The sequence below is a fragment of the Pseudoliparis swirei genome, chromosome 11, assembly GCF_029220125.1.
Source record: "Pseudoliparis swirei isolate HS2019 ecotype Mariana Trench chromosome 11, NWPU_hadal_v1, whole genome shotgun sequence".
Classification (NCBI taxonomy): Eukaryota; Metazoa; Chordata; class Actinopteri; order Perciformes; family Liparidae; genus Pseudoliparis; species Pseudoliparis swirei.
In genome coordinates, this window is record NC_079398.1 from 21,842,266 (window position 1) to 21,858,493 (window position 16,228).

The 16,228-nt window shown below is 43.2% G+C and overlaps 1 protein-coding gene across 2 annotated transcripts; it reads left to right on the forward strand.

The window, feature by feature from the left end:
- The first annotated feature begins 275 nt into the window (after positions 1–275).
- Positions 276–15,444, forward strand: si:dkey-33c12.4 (uncharacterized protein LOC560112 homolog). 2 transcript variants are annotated; one of them, XM_056426967.1, is made up of 18 exons: positions 276–400; positions 589–641; positions 1,203–1,278; positions 2,386–2,543; positions 2,645–2,728; positions 2,817–2,873; positions 2,960–3,157; positions 3,860–4,054; positions 4,731–4,785; positions 4,869–4,959; positions 5,047–5,188; positions 5,883–5,987; positions 6,801–6,909; positions 7,007–7,181; positions 7,592–7,666; positions 8,129–8,231; positions 10,460–10,560; positions 11,296–15,444. In XM_056426967.1, the coding sequence occupies exons 1-18, from the start codon at positions 373–375 to the stop codon at positions 11,429–11,431; spliced, it is 1,941 nt and encodes a 646-aa protein (XP_056282942.1). In that variant the 5' UTR covers positions 276–372; the 3' UTR covers positions 11,432–15,444. The 2 variants fall into 2 exon arrangements, with proteins under 2 accessions (XP_056282942.1, XP_056282943.1); XM_056426968.1 differs by having other exon boundaries at positions 2,817–2,846.
- Positions 15,445–16,228: the final 784 nt, after the last annotated feature.

Sequence of the window (16,228 nt, forward strand, 5' to 3'; positions counted from 1 at the left end):
GAACTTAACTTCTCTGTGGCACCATGAGAGCACAAACGCAGAGCGTCGCGTGGGAGTTTTCGTCCTTAGATTGCCTCTCAGGCATCTCCACTTCCGCCTACTTTACGATGATTGACAGGTCTGACATCCAATCACGGCGCCGGAACTCCAACGAATACACCACGTGATTGGATCCTCTTGGAGGCGGGGAGCAACCTGAAAGGTTAAAGCCAGGGCTGTAAACACTCCTGTAATAAAACAGGAAATAATAATAAGAGAAACAGTGGTAGCGCAGTACTGTAACATTTACATTCAACGAGAAAGATACAAATAACCTCCGTAACGTTTTGTAACAGTTGCGGGAAACCGGCGCAAAGACATTCAGCTACAATCATGCCTAAAAAGAAGGACAGTGTTAAAGGTGAGTCTGCGTCGTTTGGTAGTTTTGATGTTCGTGGCTGAGTTTCATTTCACTGTTTCTAAGATGTGACGACAGCTAGCTCCTTAGCTCGCGAGCTAATGATGTGGCGAATGTATCTCGCTAACCTCAAAGGTCGGCGTCTAATAAAACCATTTCTTTATCTGACACCTTTTTTTTCTACTTTCCAGGTGGCGCTCCTGTAGCTAGAATTCGAGAAAACTCGAGACTTATGCGCACGCACGTGAGTATGAGTCAAGCAGGCGGAACCTTGTATTGTGACATAACAGGTCTTTTTTAATTGTTTAGTGACATGCGACCAGTTCTACTTCTGCAATAAGTTGCATATGGCAGCTTATCTTCACAACAATGAGGTCAAAGATCACTGTAATGCTGTCACACTCTTTTACATATTACAGAAAATGATTCTGTATTTATAATGTCAGAAAATACAGATGAATGTCCATAGATCTTCTAATTAAGCCATTACAAATACAATTTTGTAGTCAATGAACGTGTTGTATTTTACTTGAAAAATTACACACATAATGAATGATAAAAAAATGTGGACTCGTATATTACTTGACTTTTTCAGCTCTGATTACACGTGGTTATGGTGGTTATCTTGTCTCAAATTTAAAATAGCAATTGAGCTCTCGTTGAATCTGCTCTGGATAACAACCCAGTAATCAACAAGCCAGTATGTTACTTGTGGCAGTATGTCGTTAATATGTTTGCACTGTGGCTACAGCACGGACACCTTAATGGATGTATTTTAAGTCGCTGGCCTTTTTTTATTTCACAGGAATCTATGGTCGATTTCATAAATGGACGTCATTCTGGAGGCTCTATCCTGGAAGTCTTTGCCTCTGGATTATTAGGTACGGTTATTTGTATTGGTTTATAGGTTGTTTTTTATAGTCGTGGAGATGAAACACACCCAGTATAAATGGATGTACATTTACAGGCTGATGGCAGGAAACACCATGTTACTGAGTTCCTGAGTCATCCTGGCAATCTCCTTGTCTGGGACTATATTGTTTTATACCTGCATCGGCAAGGAGAGCGCACGTTGCTGCTCTTAAAATCGTTCTGTGCCCCTCAACCCCAGCAGGCTACCCAGCAAGTAGACCGGTCTTCTTGAAGGATTGAGGAACCTGGTGGTCTTGTCAGGATACCTCTGCTAAGTTTCTTGATGGCAGTGCGAGGCTTGAAACAAACTCGTTACAAATGGCAAAACAAAGGATAGTTTCAGTGATGTAGGATGCATATTTAGCTCGGTTGTCCCTTTTTCAATCGGTCATTTATTAATGACCACCTGACCGAGATGGGTGTTGGCTTATTGCAGCAGAGCTCGTATCAGGGCGAACCTCGGACCTGCCACCCGTCTCTTCTTCTTTGGGTCAACGTTGGCTTTAGATGCTTCAGTTTCTCTCTTAAGTAATTACATGTTTTACTGTATTGTCATGAGTCATGTATCGAGAGCAAAGTGAGCCAACCACACCCTCGTAATTGGTCTTGTTGTTGGTAACACGCAGATTGCAACGCGGTTAATATTGAACTGTTCATCTGTTTCTCTGTTTGCAAAGGGTTATGGGTAATCTTACAGGGCTCCAGACGGAGATCAAAATGACCTTTTATCGCTCTTTTTTGTGAGTTGGAGATGATCATTATCAGTGGCGCCCGACGCGCAGGTTGTAGGAATAAATCCATTCGGCTCTTAACATGTTCCAAAAATGAAGTATTCTTGTAGCGTGTTTAAATAATACAAAATAAGAAGAGGGGAGGAGAGATGAGTTTTTCAGACATACTGAAGATGAAAGAGCAGACAGGCAGGGTGAGATCAACTTACCCAGTGAGGTCATCTGTATCGATGTTTTGAGTATGTGATCATAAATGTTATTTGGACTTAAAAATGGAGGCAAAAGGTTCCGATGGCTCTAGAATAAACGATTGCCATCTTTTTTGTGTCTGTCTTTATCTCCCAGGTTTAGATTTTTTAAGGACCTTTGATGGTGAACTGGAGGTCGACATCATTTATTCTGACGACGACTATAATGATCAAGATGATGATCACTTTTATGCAAATAATGCTGCTTACAAGCCTTTAGAACCACATCCGCGAATAAAACAACTCACTAACGAGGTATTGCACTTCTGTTTCTCTTCTTTGAAAGTGAAACCAAGTTCACTTTATTATTTATCCCTGGTTTGTAGAATGATCCAACTCTGTGACTCACTTCCCAGGAGGCTGATAAACACGCAAAGGAACTGATAGAAGAAGAGGAACGACGTAAGGAGAAAACTGAGAAGAACAAGCGTAAGAAATTGGTCAGTATCATAATTGTCAGGATTCAACATGTTGTTTACGCGTCATTATTTTGTTGGCTAACGGCACATTTGGTCTTTTCTGTTGCAGCGTAAAAAAGAAAAGAAGCGGTTAGACAAGGTGAACGCAGTAAAAGACATTTTACCTGTAAGAATGTTTTTACTCTTATTGCGGTGAACTACAACAGATCCAGACGGTGAGGACTTTTTAAGATGTTCTCTTTGTCATTTCAGGAGGAAGAAAACGGGGAGTTGGACTCCTCAGAAATTCAGGAGGAAAATCCTGTTTTTGAAAGTATCGCAGAAGCAAATTATTCTCGTGAACCTGGGAGAACACGGAGTGGAACCGAGGCGGCTGGATGTGACAAGAACAATGCTAATATTAAAGAAACTCCTTGCGAGATTATTACGACCAAAGATGGGGAGCAAAAGGTTTGTGGAGATTCTCGTCACATTGGGAGCACTATTGCTGTGTCGGGTTTGAAAAAAGACAATGTAATAGTCGACCGTGTGATATGGTCACACTTTTTGGAAATAGTTTGAAGTGATCAGTTGAATCGTGTGGTTCTTGTTACCTTCGCATTGAAAATGCGGAAGGTAATGTTTTGATCGCCGTGTATTTGTATGCGTGTTATTCGCATAAGTCAAAAAGAATTAAACCGAATCGCATGAAATTTGGTGGGATGATTGGTTATTATCCGGGGACCGTTTGATTAGATTTTGGGATCGATCGGGTCAAACCGGTTATAACTTTGCTCATGGATAAGCTCAATGAGAGTTGGCTTATTTCCCAAAAATAAATCAAAATATGTTAAAGTCTGTCACATTAAGAAGCCACAGGAACTCTTCAGGTGCACCGAGATTGTTTAATACTGGAAGTGAACTCTGCGTTGACATTCTTGCTGAATTTTTACCAGTTAAAAATGTGTGTAAAAAAGTGTTTTACTCCTAGAGAGCAAACTTTATATACTGGAGAGAAGAGAGCTCAGATTTTGGTCATGGCCATGTTTTTTACAACAACCCCAAAAGTCTTTTTTAAAAAGTTATTCCTATTTAACTCTGTATTTATGCAAAATATTTGTCTGTTTGTGGATAATTATCATCACCTTTTTTGTGTTTCATTATTTTCTACAGGATTTGGTTTTAAATAATTCGTATGGTTCAACAAAATTAGTGGCTGAGGTGGCGTGGAACGAGAGACCTACGAGGGAAAAGAAAAAGAAAAAAAATAAATTACTGGAGGCTTCGCCGTCCAAGGAGGAAAAGCCCAAAGTTGTGGAGGAACCTGAAGTTCAAAAGAAGGAAGAGAAACATGAACCCAATAAAGAGGTGGGAACAATGAAAACATAGAATCTACGTTTATCCAAACGATGACCTCCTGAATTGCTTTACAGATATTTTTACCGAAATCTTTCAAGTTATTTATGTTTTATAAAGTTGTATCAGTCACTTTCTAAAAATAGGTAGTACAATACAAGATTATTTTCCCTGGGAAATATTTTTCTTATTACTGTCTCACTCGTTAATTACCTTCGCATTGAAAATGCGGAAGGTTATGTTTTCATCGCTATTTATTTATTTATTTTTATGCTCGCATAAGTCAAAAAGTATTAAACCGAATCGCATGAAATTTGGTGGGATGATTGGTTATTATCCGGGGACCATTTGATTAGATTTTGGGATCGATCGGGTCAAACGTCAATGTCAAGGTCATGAAAAGGTCAAAATCTTCTTTTTCATAGCGCGGTCAATTTTTATCCAATTGGCATGCAACTGATGCCAAAATGTTCATAATTCGATGCCCAATCTTGTGATATGCGAAGGTATGCTCTCTACCGAGTGCCCGTTCTAGTTGGATTTGTGAACGTACCTTTTTTATTATGTGGTCCAATGATAACTGATTGGGCTCTAAAACCATCCTGACATGATATTTGACAGTAAGCTACGTGGTGACGTGGTTTCCCGTAGTGCTCTGCATACTTCAGACTAACTCTAACTTTAACAGGAGATCATGAACCCCACTTCAGAAGAGTTGGCCAAAAGAAGCCAAGAGCTCGCTGGTGAGTTATATTTCACGTTAACGTCACTGAGACGTTGACAAAAAACAAACTCGTGAAAGCACTGACCTCGCTCTTCCTTCCAGGTATTGGAAATCGTCTGGCGGCCTCCGGACAGTACGAGATGGCCGTGAAATGCTTCACCGACGCCATTAAGTACAACCCGCAGGAATTTAAGTAAGCGCGTGGACTTGATTTGACTTCCTGTTCCCACACAGAAGCACTGACTAATAATTACCAAGAATTACGTTTACTCTGTTTCAGGTTATTTGGAAATCGGTCCCTGTGTTATGAAAGAATGCAGCAGTATGAAAACGCTCTCGGGGATGCTGACCTAGCGCTCTCCATGGAGCACAACTGGATGAAAGGTTTATTTAGGAAAGGAAAAGCTCTCTGTGGGCTCAAGGTAAACCGCTGCTCCTGGATCCAGTTACTATGCGATCCTTCCTGTTACGGCTTCCCTTCTCATGTATAGTAGCTTTTCTTTTTAAAGTTGCAACACGTTCAGTAAAGCGCCTAATTATGGCGACCTGCAGTACAAATCAAATATGAAGGTTTGAGATTGTTGCAAACATAACCTTCCGCATTTTCAATGCGAAGGTTATGTTTTGATCGCCGTGTATTTATTTGTATGCGTGCGTGCGTGTTTGCGTCTTATTCGCATAACTCAAAAAGTATTAAACCGAATCGCATGAAATTTGGTGGGATGATTGGTTATTATCCGGGGACCATTTGATTAGATTTTGGGATCGATCGGGTCAAAGGTCAAGGTCATGAACAGGTCAACATCTTCTTTTTACCATAGCGCGGTCAATTTTTATCCAATTGGCATGCAACTAATGCCAAAATGTTCATAATTCAATGCCCAATCTTGTGATATGCGAAGGTATGCGCTCTACCGAGTGCCTGTTCTAGTTAATAAATGATTTAGTTTGCAAGTCACTAGTTTTTATTGTCTAGTAGCGACACATAAACACTCTACGATGTTGCTTCCAAAATGCTTAACTACAAGTTATTGTGCTTTTTTTTTGCTTTACGAATTTTTAATTCACTAAATAAATTGTAAGTTAACGCTCATTTATCCTTCACTTCTTCTCCAGAGATATTACGAGGCCTCGCTGATCTATAAGGAAGTGTTGACGCTGGAAAGTTCGAGCGCTGAAGCCGTGCAAGAGCTGAAACGAGCGCAGACCTTGCACCTCATGGTAGGAGAAGCTCATGTTTACAAGGCAAAAGAAATGGGCCATCACACACCTCAGTCACCCGGGGGTCTTAAAGGGACAGATGGACATTAAATATGATATTGTTACGCATATTTTCATTACTTTAGATTGAGCCGGGCGCCATGTTTCTTCAGGAGCCGAGAACGGCTGCTCTCGATGGGGCCGTTAGCTAGTTACTGCGACGTGCTCGACACACGGGAGTTTCAATTGGTTGTGATCTGCAATCTCGCCACCAGATGGCGCCAGATCAGAACACACTGGCCCCTTTAAAAAATAAACGTCTGTATGCTGGTATCGTGTCAACTCAGGATTAGGGATGGGTATCGTTTGTGTTTTTTCTGATACCGGTGCTAAACCGGTACTTTTAAAACGATACCGGTGCCTGAACCGATACTTAAAAATAAAAAAAACACACAATGAGGACATTAAAAACCTCTTAGGCCATATTCCGTGAAAAAGCCGTTCTCATGGAGCACTGACAAAAATCGGATATCAGACCGTCACGCTGTAGCTCGTAGCTAGCGTTAGCTACGGAGCTAGCGCTAGCTACGAGCTAGCTTAAACACGGTTATATTGGCTAATTTATTATTTGTTGGCCTACTTTTATGAATGCAAGACTTGCAATCAACGTTACGGTACTAATCTGAGTTAAGGCTGCTCTTGTCATGATCGGTCTCCACGTTTTCAGGGGGACCGGTGACGGTCTCCCCATCGCGCCCAGCCTGACCGCCATATTGTCACCGGTTTTCGGTACCCAACCCTACTCGGGACGGTGTCTTTGTTCGTCCATTGCAGGAAATGGGATTCACCTGGACGCAGAGCATGGACGCCTTGAAAACGCACGCCACGTTGGAGCAAGCCGTGGAAGCGCTGTTTGGTGACGAACGTGATCCGGGTCCTGGAGGTAAACGCCCCCAAAACGTTCCTCAGAGTTGCGCGCGGTGTCTTCTGCGATGTTCTGCTAGTTACGCAGTGTTTTTGTTGTTGTTGGCCCTCTTCAGATGCCAGTGCCGGTTATGACATCACGGACCAACCGGTGGTGCAGGAAGAAAACGAAGACGCGGGAGAGTGGATTGTCCTCCAGACGAGTCGTCCCAGAATGCAGCAGGTCAAAGAGTCCGACGCTTTTGCTCAAAGCCGATCGAAATCGCAGTCTCCGACGAATTCTATGAAACCGTAAGACGGCATTTTAATCACTTTTTTACATGTAGTTTAAACCTATCACAGTTTATTAGCTTTGTGATAGGCTGCTTATGTCTTGTAGATTGTGTCCTTTATGAAAGACAATTTTACAAAGCAAAAGAAAAGCCAGAAAAATGTAAATCAGGCTTTAAAAAAAAGTATTGGTGCCTCTCCTTTAGGTTGGGAACAGATGTGCAACAGCTGTTTGGTAGTTGATACATTGAATGCAGTATATTTGTGTATTTTGCAAACGTATTTAACGTGATGTTAATTCGTAATTTTACCTGTACCATTGAGCAGTAACAGATGTTAATGTGGAGCGTTCACATATTTTGGGTTTATTTACCGAGTTGTAACCAGAGTGCAACTTCATTTTTAAATAGTGTAATTTCTTCTGTGTGAAGGGATGTTTTCTCCGTCTGGGTTGGATCGTTGGCGCCCGCCGTCACCTACGCGACGCTCCACGAGCTCTTCAGCAGGTGAGGTACCGCAGGCCGACCCCCCCTCACGCCTCCGAGCTGGTCTTTGTTTGAGGATGACATTCGGCACGTCGGCAGAATCGTTCAGTTTAGTTTCGCAGGAGGAGAATGGAAAAGGGCGTTTTTGAGTGGAGAATAAAAATAGTGGAGCGGTAAAGTTAAAATAAGATCCACATTTGAGGATATTTCAACGGCTGCGGATTAAGCTTCCGGATTATTCTCATTTTCGCTTTTAATTTAGATTCCAATAAATATTTCGGATGGAAAAATCTCATTTTGCACAAGCTAAATTATTGAGGATTTTTGACCACCCGAAGGCTCAGATGTGTCGACTGAGCTTGTTCTTTATTTATTGCTGCCGAGGTGACGCGTTGACTGCATTTGGCATAATTGACTGCGAGCCGTGAAGCCAATCCTCCCCACAGGGATGTTAAACGCCTCGCGTGCCGTCTTTCCTCTCAGAGTCGGGACGGTCGACAGCATCAAGATGCTGCTGGAACACCAGTGTGCCTTCGTGAACTACACCAGAAAAGAGGACTGCGACCGAGCCATCCAGTGTATTAACGTACGTCTCTGTTTTCTTTTATTGATATCTGCTTATACGTTTTGGCCATGAGCTGAAGGGACAACCTGGAGCCACTTACAGCTGTTAAAATGGGAGAATAAGCTTGTGTCATGATATATCTTGTCATGTTCTTTGTTGTAAATAATAATCTTGGAGAGTGGGATTACATGGTGGAAAGTTACATTATCAGAAGCATCATGCTTACAATAATTTTATATTTCAAGATTCAAGTGTGCAGTGAAATGAAAGTGGCAATGCTCAGCAGGAATGTGCAAGGGCAACAAGTACACACTATTTACAATAAAAAACAACACAATATTTACAGTAAGTGTGTGTGTGTGTTGTGTGTGTGTGTGTGCCTAAGAGGGGCAGTTGTGTGGGTCTATGGGGGACCTGGTGAGGTCGGAGTTCACAATCCTGATGGCCTGAGGAAAGAAACTCTCTGTTCTTGCAGCGTGACTACGGAGGCGCCTGCCTGACCGCAGCAGCTGAAACAGTCTGTTGTTGGGGTGGTGAGGATCCTTCATGATCCTGCCGGCTCTGGTTCTGCACCTCCTGGTGTACAAGTCCTGCAGGGTGGGAGCTACTCTCTGCAGAGCCTTCCTGTCCTGAGCGGAGCAGTTGCCAAACCAGGCTGTGATGCTTCCTGTCAGGACGCCAGCTCCAGAGTAGAAGGACTGAAGGATCCTCGGGGAAACTTTTAATTTCCTCAGCTGCCTGAGGTGCTGCCTTGCCTTTCTCACCAGAGTGTCTGTGTTGACCATGTCAGATCCTCGGTGATGTGGACTCCCAGGTATTTATACCTCACCCTCTCCACAGTAGTCCCGTTAATCCCCAGTGGTGAGTACGTCCTCTGTTGTTGTACCCTCCTAAAGTCCACAATCAGCTCCTTAGTTTTGGTGACATTCATGATGGGGCTGTTGTCCTGGCACCAGAGTGACAAATCAGCACCTCCCTCCAGGTAGGCCTTCTGGAGATCAGGCCCACCACCACTGTGTCATCCGCAAACTTGATGATGGTGTTGAGCTGAACCCACACCACACACAGTGTGTACAGGGAGTACAGTAGGGGCTGAGGACGCAACCCTGGGGGATCCTGTGTTCAGGGTGAGGGGTTTGAGGCCTGACCACCTGTGGCCTGGCGGTCAGGAAGTCCAGGATCCAAGCACACAGGGGTGTTCAGTCCCAGCTCAATCAGCTTGCCGCCAGTCTGGAGGGACTATGGTGTTGAAAGCTGAACTATAATCAATGAACAGCAGTCTCACATAGCCCCCTCTGGCTGTCCAGATGAGAGAGTGTGGTGTGCAGTACCTGGGAGACAGCATCATCCGTGGATCTGTTTGGGCGATAAGCAAACTGCAGCGGGTCCATGGAGGAAGGAGGAAGGCGCAGATGTAGTCCTTTATCAGCCTCTCAGCATTTCATGACCACCGAGGTGAGGGCCACCGTCGGTAGTCATTCATACATGCTGGAGAAGCATTCTTGGGCACAGGGACAATAGTGGATCTCTTGAAGCAGGCGGGACCACGGACTCAGCCAGGAGAGGTTGAATATTGTGGTGAACACTGGAGCTAGCTGGTTAGCACAGGTTCAGTACCGCCCAGATATGCCATCTGGACCTGCAGCTTTCCTGGTGTTCACCTCAACAGAGCCCTCCTCACACTGTGCTCGGTCACAGAGAGTGTGTGTTCATCCCCAGCGGTAGAACTCACGCTGTTGTTGCTAGCCTCAAACCGTGCATAAAATGAGTTCAGGTCGTCCGCTAGGGATGCGTCGGCACTCACCATTGCGCGGGGTCTGCTCTGGTAGTTTGTGATAGTCCGTAGCCCCTGCCATAGGCGCCTGGTGTCGCGCTGCTCCATCTGTGATTCCACTCTGTCTCGGTACCTCCTCTTGGCTTCCTTCACCGCCCTCCTCAGTCCACATTTTAGGCAAATGCAAAATGTTTCTGTTGGAAGAAAATGATAATATATTTTAGTGTCTGTATTCACAATGTGTCGTGTAGAGCAGGCAGGCTGACATTTGGAGGAACCCATTATTGATTGTATCCTTAAAACCGCATCTCTTTAACTCTGAAGTTATTCATGGTTCGAAGTCTCGTCTGCTTCTCTAAAACCGTCGTATTATTTCCCCCCCATCACGCCGACGTGAATCTTATCGGTTTGTTGCTATTCCGAGCCGCGGCTCTTCGGTCGAGCTTCAGATGTTAAATGTCCGTTTCCTCTCCAGGGGATGGTGGTAAAGGGCGCTCCGCTGTCGGTGCGATTTCCCAGTAAATACCACACTGGACTCGGCAGATCGGCTCCCTCGGACCCCTTTTCACGCCTCGGGTAAGAACGCATTATTATTATTACCTTCGCATTGAAAATGCGGAAGGCTATGTTTTGATCGCAGTGTATTTATTTATTTGTATGCGTGTTACTCGCATAACTAAAAAAATATTAAACCGAATCGCATGAAATTTGGTGGGATGATTGGTTATTATCCGGGGACCATTTGGTTAGATTTTGGAATCAATCGGGTCCAAGGTCAAGGTCATGAAAAGGTCAAAATCTTCTTTTTATTATCCAATTGGCATGCAACTAATGCCAAAATGTTCATAATTCAATGCCCAATCTTATGATATGCGAAGGTATGCGCTCTACCGAGTGCCAATTCTAGTTCTCTTTGTGTTGCTTCAAGTGTAAACATAGATTAGCACTTCAGTGGCACTTAAATGGCTCTTACTCATTACTTATGGTACTTTTGTAGTTCGACTATCTTGAAGAAATGTTACTTTCTGTATTCTTGTTGTTCTTAGTTTGTACTCTTGGTTGATGCACTTATTGTAAGTCGCTTTGGATAAAAGCATATACTAAATGACATGTAATGTAATGAGATGCAGTCATATATATATATATTTTTTAACTTTCATAAATTGTTTTGACTGTCTGAAAGTACAGCATAAAATAAGTATTATATTGTCTTTGTTTATAAGTTATTCTGCTCAATTGTTCCCACTGTTTAGTGAAAAGGAGCCGTGTCGTACCACCGATGCATTTTAAAGGCTTGACGTTGTTTTCCAGCCTGTACAAGAAGGAGTGCTTCTTCTGGAGGACCACGGGCTGCACGAGGCAGGACTGCACCTTCCGCCACGTCCCGGAGCACAAGAACCTCGACAGGGACAAGTTCACCAGTCGACTGGGCGGTATCAACCTGTAGGAACTCAGAAATGAGAAGCATGCTTCGTTTCCTTTTTGACATTTGGCGCCGCGGTGGTGCCGAAGAGAGCTGCGAGCGGTCGCCTCTAATTCCTCTCGTTTTTTGTTTTTGTGCCGTCTAATTGTGTTTTGAATTCTATTGCATTGATGGAAATGTTTGCACCACGTTGTTAAGAAATATAACGGACGCATTGAACTACGTCATACTACTGCATTTTAGTAATAATGAATGTGCACTGTACTTTGAGCATTCCTTTGCGAAAGGATTTTGTCAGGGATTATTTTTGTTCATCTAATCTATTTGAAGATTGTGTTAAAACTGTCGTTTTGTTTTAAAAATTGATTTAACAAATCTTTTTTGTTTTGCGAGTCACCTCTAGGTGGCGCTGTTACCTTTTTATCCCTCAACTTTGGGGCCGCAAACTATTCTGCTTTAGTTTTAAAGGCTGTGATTCACGAGTCGTATTGCTCTCGGCACATTTATTGTGCCACGTTTAATTCTGAAACTGCTCTGTAAATCTCTTGTTCGTTTGAGTTCAGTGGTTATGCAAGTCATATTTAAAATGTGTAATGCTGCGTCTGTTGGAGGATAATAAGTGTTGTGATGTTTGGACACACGCTGTCATACAAATAAGTGCCTTTAGTAGCACCGTGGCTGCAGATGACCGTGAGTCGGCCCAGAGGGAATTAAAGCCTCAACTCTAAGTGTTAATGTCTCGCCGTACATGAATATACACAGTTCAAGACCAAAGACGTGATGCAGGCGGACCAGTGCTGATGGGCCTGGATAGGAGTCGCTGCAAAGAATACTAAAGTCAGCTTCACAAAGCTAAAGCATGTAATTTGGGATATCACGATGAGGTTGGAGGAAGCCCACCACTAAAACATCTGCACGTTAATCCCTGCAGCAGCGGCGGTGCTGTGTCCCATGTCTGATCGAGACGCTCTCGTCTCAGGTCGGCCCGAGTGAGAGTAAAGTGCCGGTTAAATTCCTGGAAAAATAACTTTTGTCCCTGAGGTTTGCTCTAAAGCGAGGCTCTTCTAAGCCTAAAATGCCTCCCTTCAATCTCCCAGGTGGCATCGCTTCTCCTGCTAATGTGGGTGGGATTTGTGCAGATCCCTCTCGAGCACAGCAGGCTTCTGATTTGACTCGGGGGGGGCAAGTTCAAGGTCACCTCTTTGACCCAAGTTATGTCATGTTTGCGGTGTGAATTACAGAATGTTCCCAAAAGAGCTGAATAACAATTTACAAAAAGAAAGGGGGAAAAAAAGCTGTTGAAGCAGTGGAAAAGGCTTTGTCTCGACCTTCCAGGCAGAGCAGCTGTACTCGTGGGCATTAATTGGCTGACGGTGGCATACCTCACAAAGCCCTCCTGATCCGTGTGAGATTTGAGAGCATGAAAGGCTTGTAATACTAATAACACGAACTCTAGTTGAACCCATAGAAAGCAGGGGGACATCACCAACTTGCAAAATGGGTTTATATTTAATCGTATCGGCCCGCTTGGCTCTGCTCCCGCCAGAACCCTGTTAAGACGCAGATAAAGACCGATAAGAGGTTTGAGTTCCACATCCCGGACGAAGCCGATCCCTAAAGCAAACACCGGGAAGATGAAGTGCGTCTTGTTAAAAAGCTGCGTGGTTTTGCGGAGCTTTCAACAGATTTCTCTTCCCTCTCGACGGGAGAGAAGAAAAGAGATCGAGACAAACACAGTAACAGATGTGACATGTTGCTCTCCCACTCCTCTTTTGATGTATGTATGGCGATGCAGCAAAATCCCCCTCTAGAGAAGTTTTGAGTCTGAGTAATTGAGTGCGTTGCTTTTAGGGCAGGGAAACGTAATCTAATTGTTATTCTAATTCTTTGGTTTCTCCCCGCTGGTAACTAAACTATTGATGTGAAGTGAGGGAGTGCAGCTGACTCGCGCTGTATATCTGCCGTCTGGTTTGTTTCTTAGGAAGCCAGAATAAATGCTCTGCTGCAGCTTTGCAGCCGCTCGGCTCCAACTTCATAACCGTCGCAGCAGCTGCTGCCGTTTGAGTGTCCTCCTTTTTTTCTTTTCTTTTTAAAGGAATTCCACTTCAAACATATCTGTGTGTATTACGGAGCAACAAAGATATCATCCTCTTTTTAAATTTAGCTTTCCTGGAAACTAATTCTTTCAAGAGGGGTTTTTTAATACCCCATAAAGGTTATTTATCAATGCAGCTCCATGAGCAACAGTTTGGGTTTATTTCACCAGATCCATCCCTGCCTGTGCGCTTGTCTCTGGGTAACAGTCGACTTTTACCGATGTTTGAATCTAAATCCTACAGTTATAGGGTTGTTACGGAATGCCGTTAGTCAAATGAAATTACAAGAAAATTAGCTTTGTGTGTTTGAATCTTTTCCCTCAACTTAAATTATTAAGGAATATTTATTTATTCATAGAATAACTTTCAAAAGTGTTTTTACAAAGTCTCATCTTGTCGTCTTTTTCAACACTTTTCTTTAACGTTACAATTTCCAGCAGAAATCCTGACTTCCTCAATATAAAAAAACATTTTGAAGAATTGAGATTTGCTTGTATTTCAAAAAAGAAAGCACCCAAGATGACCAATAATTTCTCTGCTAAAGTGACCATCCTATTTATTCTGAAATGTCAATGTATAACTGGACCAAACTGAGTGAGCTGAGACTCACAATGGGGAGGCATCTGCTTCACTGCAGTGTCTTCCCTTTGCTGGAGTCCTTTGTTGCACTGTGAAATGAATACAGTAATTGTCACAATGAGAAATTGACCTTCCCTTTTAATCTAGACGGAGGCCCCCTTAACAACCCAATTAGGGAATTGATTGCTTGCTTTCATATTCCTCATTTGCATCGGGGTCATACAGGGGAGATGAATGAATGTCTCGTCTTTTGTCCGCACTGTCATTCTCGGTCGTGGAGCCTCTCTTGCCAAGAAATTAGCTGCAGAAAAGTCTTTTGTCTCGCGTTGATGGAGTCATCGCTGATAATCTGCTGTTGAACACCTCCAGGATGAAAGACCTTCAGGAGATTAATGCCAACTACTTCACGAATATAGATGTTCTCACGTCGCCGAGATAATTTGATGCCTCAATCTGCACAGCTGTACTTTACCGTCTTATTACAGGTTTTGAATGTGATTGTGTTGAATTTCTTTTTTATGACAAACTTAAATGACTGAAAAGGCCCAAATCAACAGTTCTTTAGTTCATTGCTGACTTCTTTCCTACTCCTGGTTATATTTTACTTTCTTTAAAAAAGGCTCAGCTATTTCCTAAAACATCTGATCACTGTAAGCTTTCCGTAAACACACATAGAAGTAAATAATGCACATGTTGGGGAGTATTTTCAGCTGTGGATTAATACATATTTAGTGCGCTGTGAGTATTTACGATGCACGAGTCAAATAAATAGGCCATTGTTTCAAGGATTTGGAGATTATTACTCTGTTGTGTGTTCTTGCATAACGCCTTTTGTGAGCTCTGATAAATGACCTCAAGTGATGTCACTCGAGTCGGCTCCTCATCTCCCGCTCGCAGCCCGGGGGCCACAATAGTTTCTACTAGCGTAACACGACAGAATCGTCAACCAAACTGGCAGTGGCCAGGTTGCATTGTGGGTAATGTAGGCTTGCTATTTTGACAATGAACAATGATGCAGGGAACAATAAGCCGGATTCACAATAAACCCTTATTTAAAAATAACCAGGGTGCAGTTCTCTGTAATCATTAGAGAGACGCACAGCTGTGTGACTTGTGTGTTCTTATTTTTTGACTACAATGGAGCTCTGTTGCAGAGGAATAAGATATTTCTGGCTCTGGATACACAAGCAGTACTTGTTAGTTTGATCTGTTGAATTTAGTCTTTTTTTTAATGGCATTTGTTGACAAAAAAATAAAATAATCAGATGTATCCTGTTTTTTTATTATTAAGTGAACCTGAAAAAACACTGATGACATCCTTGTTCTCATGTTCAATAAAATGGTCCGCATCCATAATGTACACTCCTGTGTTGTTATTTGTATTCATCTGAATACATTATTAAAGAGGTTCTAATGTGTATATGTGCACTTTAATGTCCCCCGACAGACTGGAGGATAATGGCGTTGACTCCGTCGCCTTGCCCTGACGAATGGCAGTTTAAAGGTTGAATCTCGCTTCTCTTTCATCTCCTTCAGACGTGCACGGGCACAAAGCCCACGTCTTGTTACTTTATTTCGGGCTTGGTCTACGTGATCGATTCGAGTGTTATTAACATGATTAGAGGCTTGTAAACAGAAAAAAAGAGGCTGTTGGCTGTTGCTCGAGGCTCTACTGAACGCAGCGGGATGTGAAGCCGGACGTGCCCCAACCTGTGTTCCCTTCAAGTATTTACGTGGCTTAATGGGCCAAGAAAGATGTGGCCTGTGTGTTGTAATCATTAAAACCTCCAGTCAGGTTGTATTTCATCCTGCTATTGACCTACGTATCTGGAGGCAGCATGTTCAAGGGCATGACAAATGTCACCGCCTCGTAAATCCTCTCATTGTTGCCTCAAGGAGTTTGACTTCCAATAATTGATGCCCACTTCCATACATCACCGGCGTTCAACTCCCAATGCTAAATCTCACGCGGGCCCCTTTCACACATTGTCCGGTGACGTTTCGGGTCGTTCATTTTTCAAAGAAAAGACATAACCCCCGCAACACCAAACTAGATAATGTCACCATTAATCTGCAGGTTACTCCTTGGACTGTAATTTATAACAGGAGACACTTGTAATAAAGCCTCGCCCTCCAGGCGTTACCG

Bases quoted from the DNA above. Each gene is read 5' to 3' on its own strand.
- si:dkey-33c12.4 (XM_056426967.1), top strand. From the start codon at position 373: ATGCCTAAAAAGAAGGACAGTGTTAAAG. The intron at 1,279-2,385 runs GTACGGTTATTT...TTTATCTCCCAG, and splicing joins CTTTGCCTCTGGATTATTAG to GTTTAGATTTTTTAAGGACC. The intron at 7,182-7,591 runs GTAAGACGGCAT...TTCTGTGTGAAG, and splicing joins CCGACGAATTCTATGAAACC to GGATGTTTTCTCCGTCTGGG.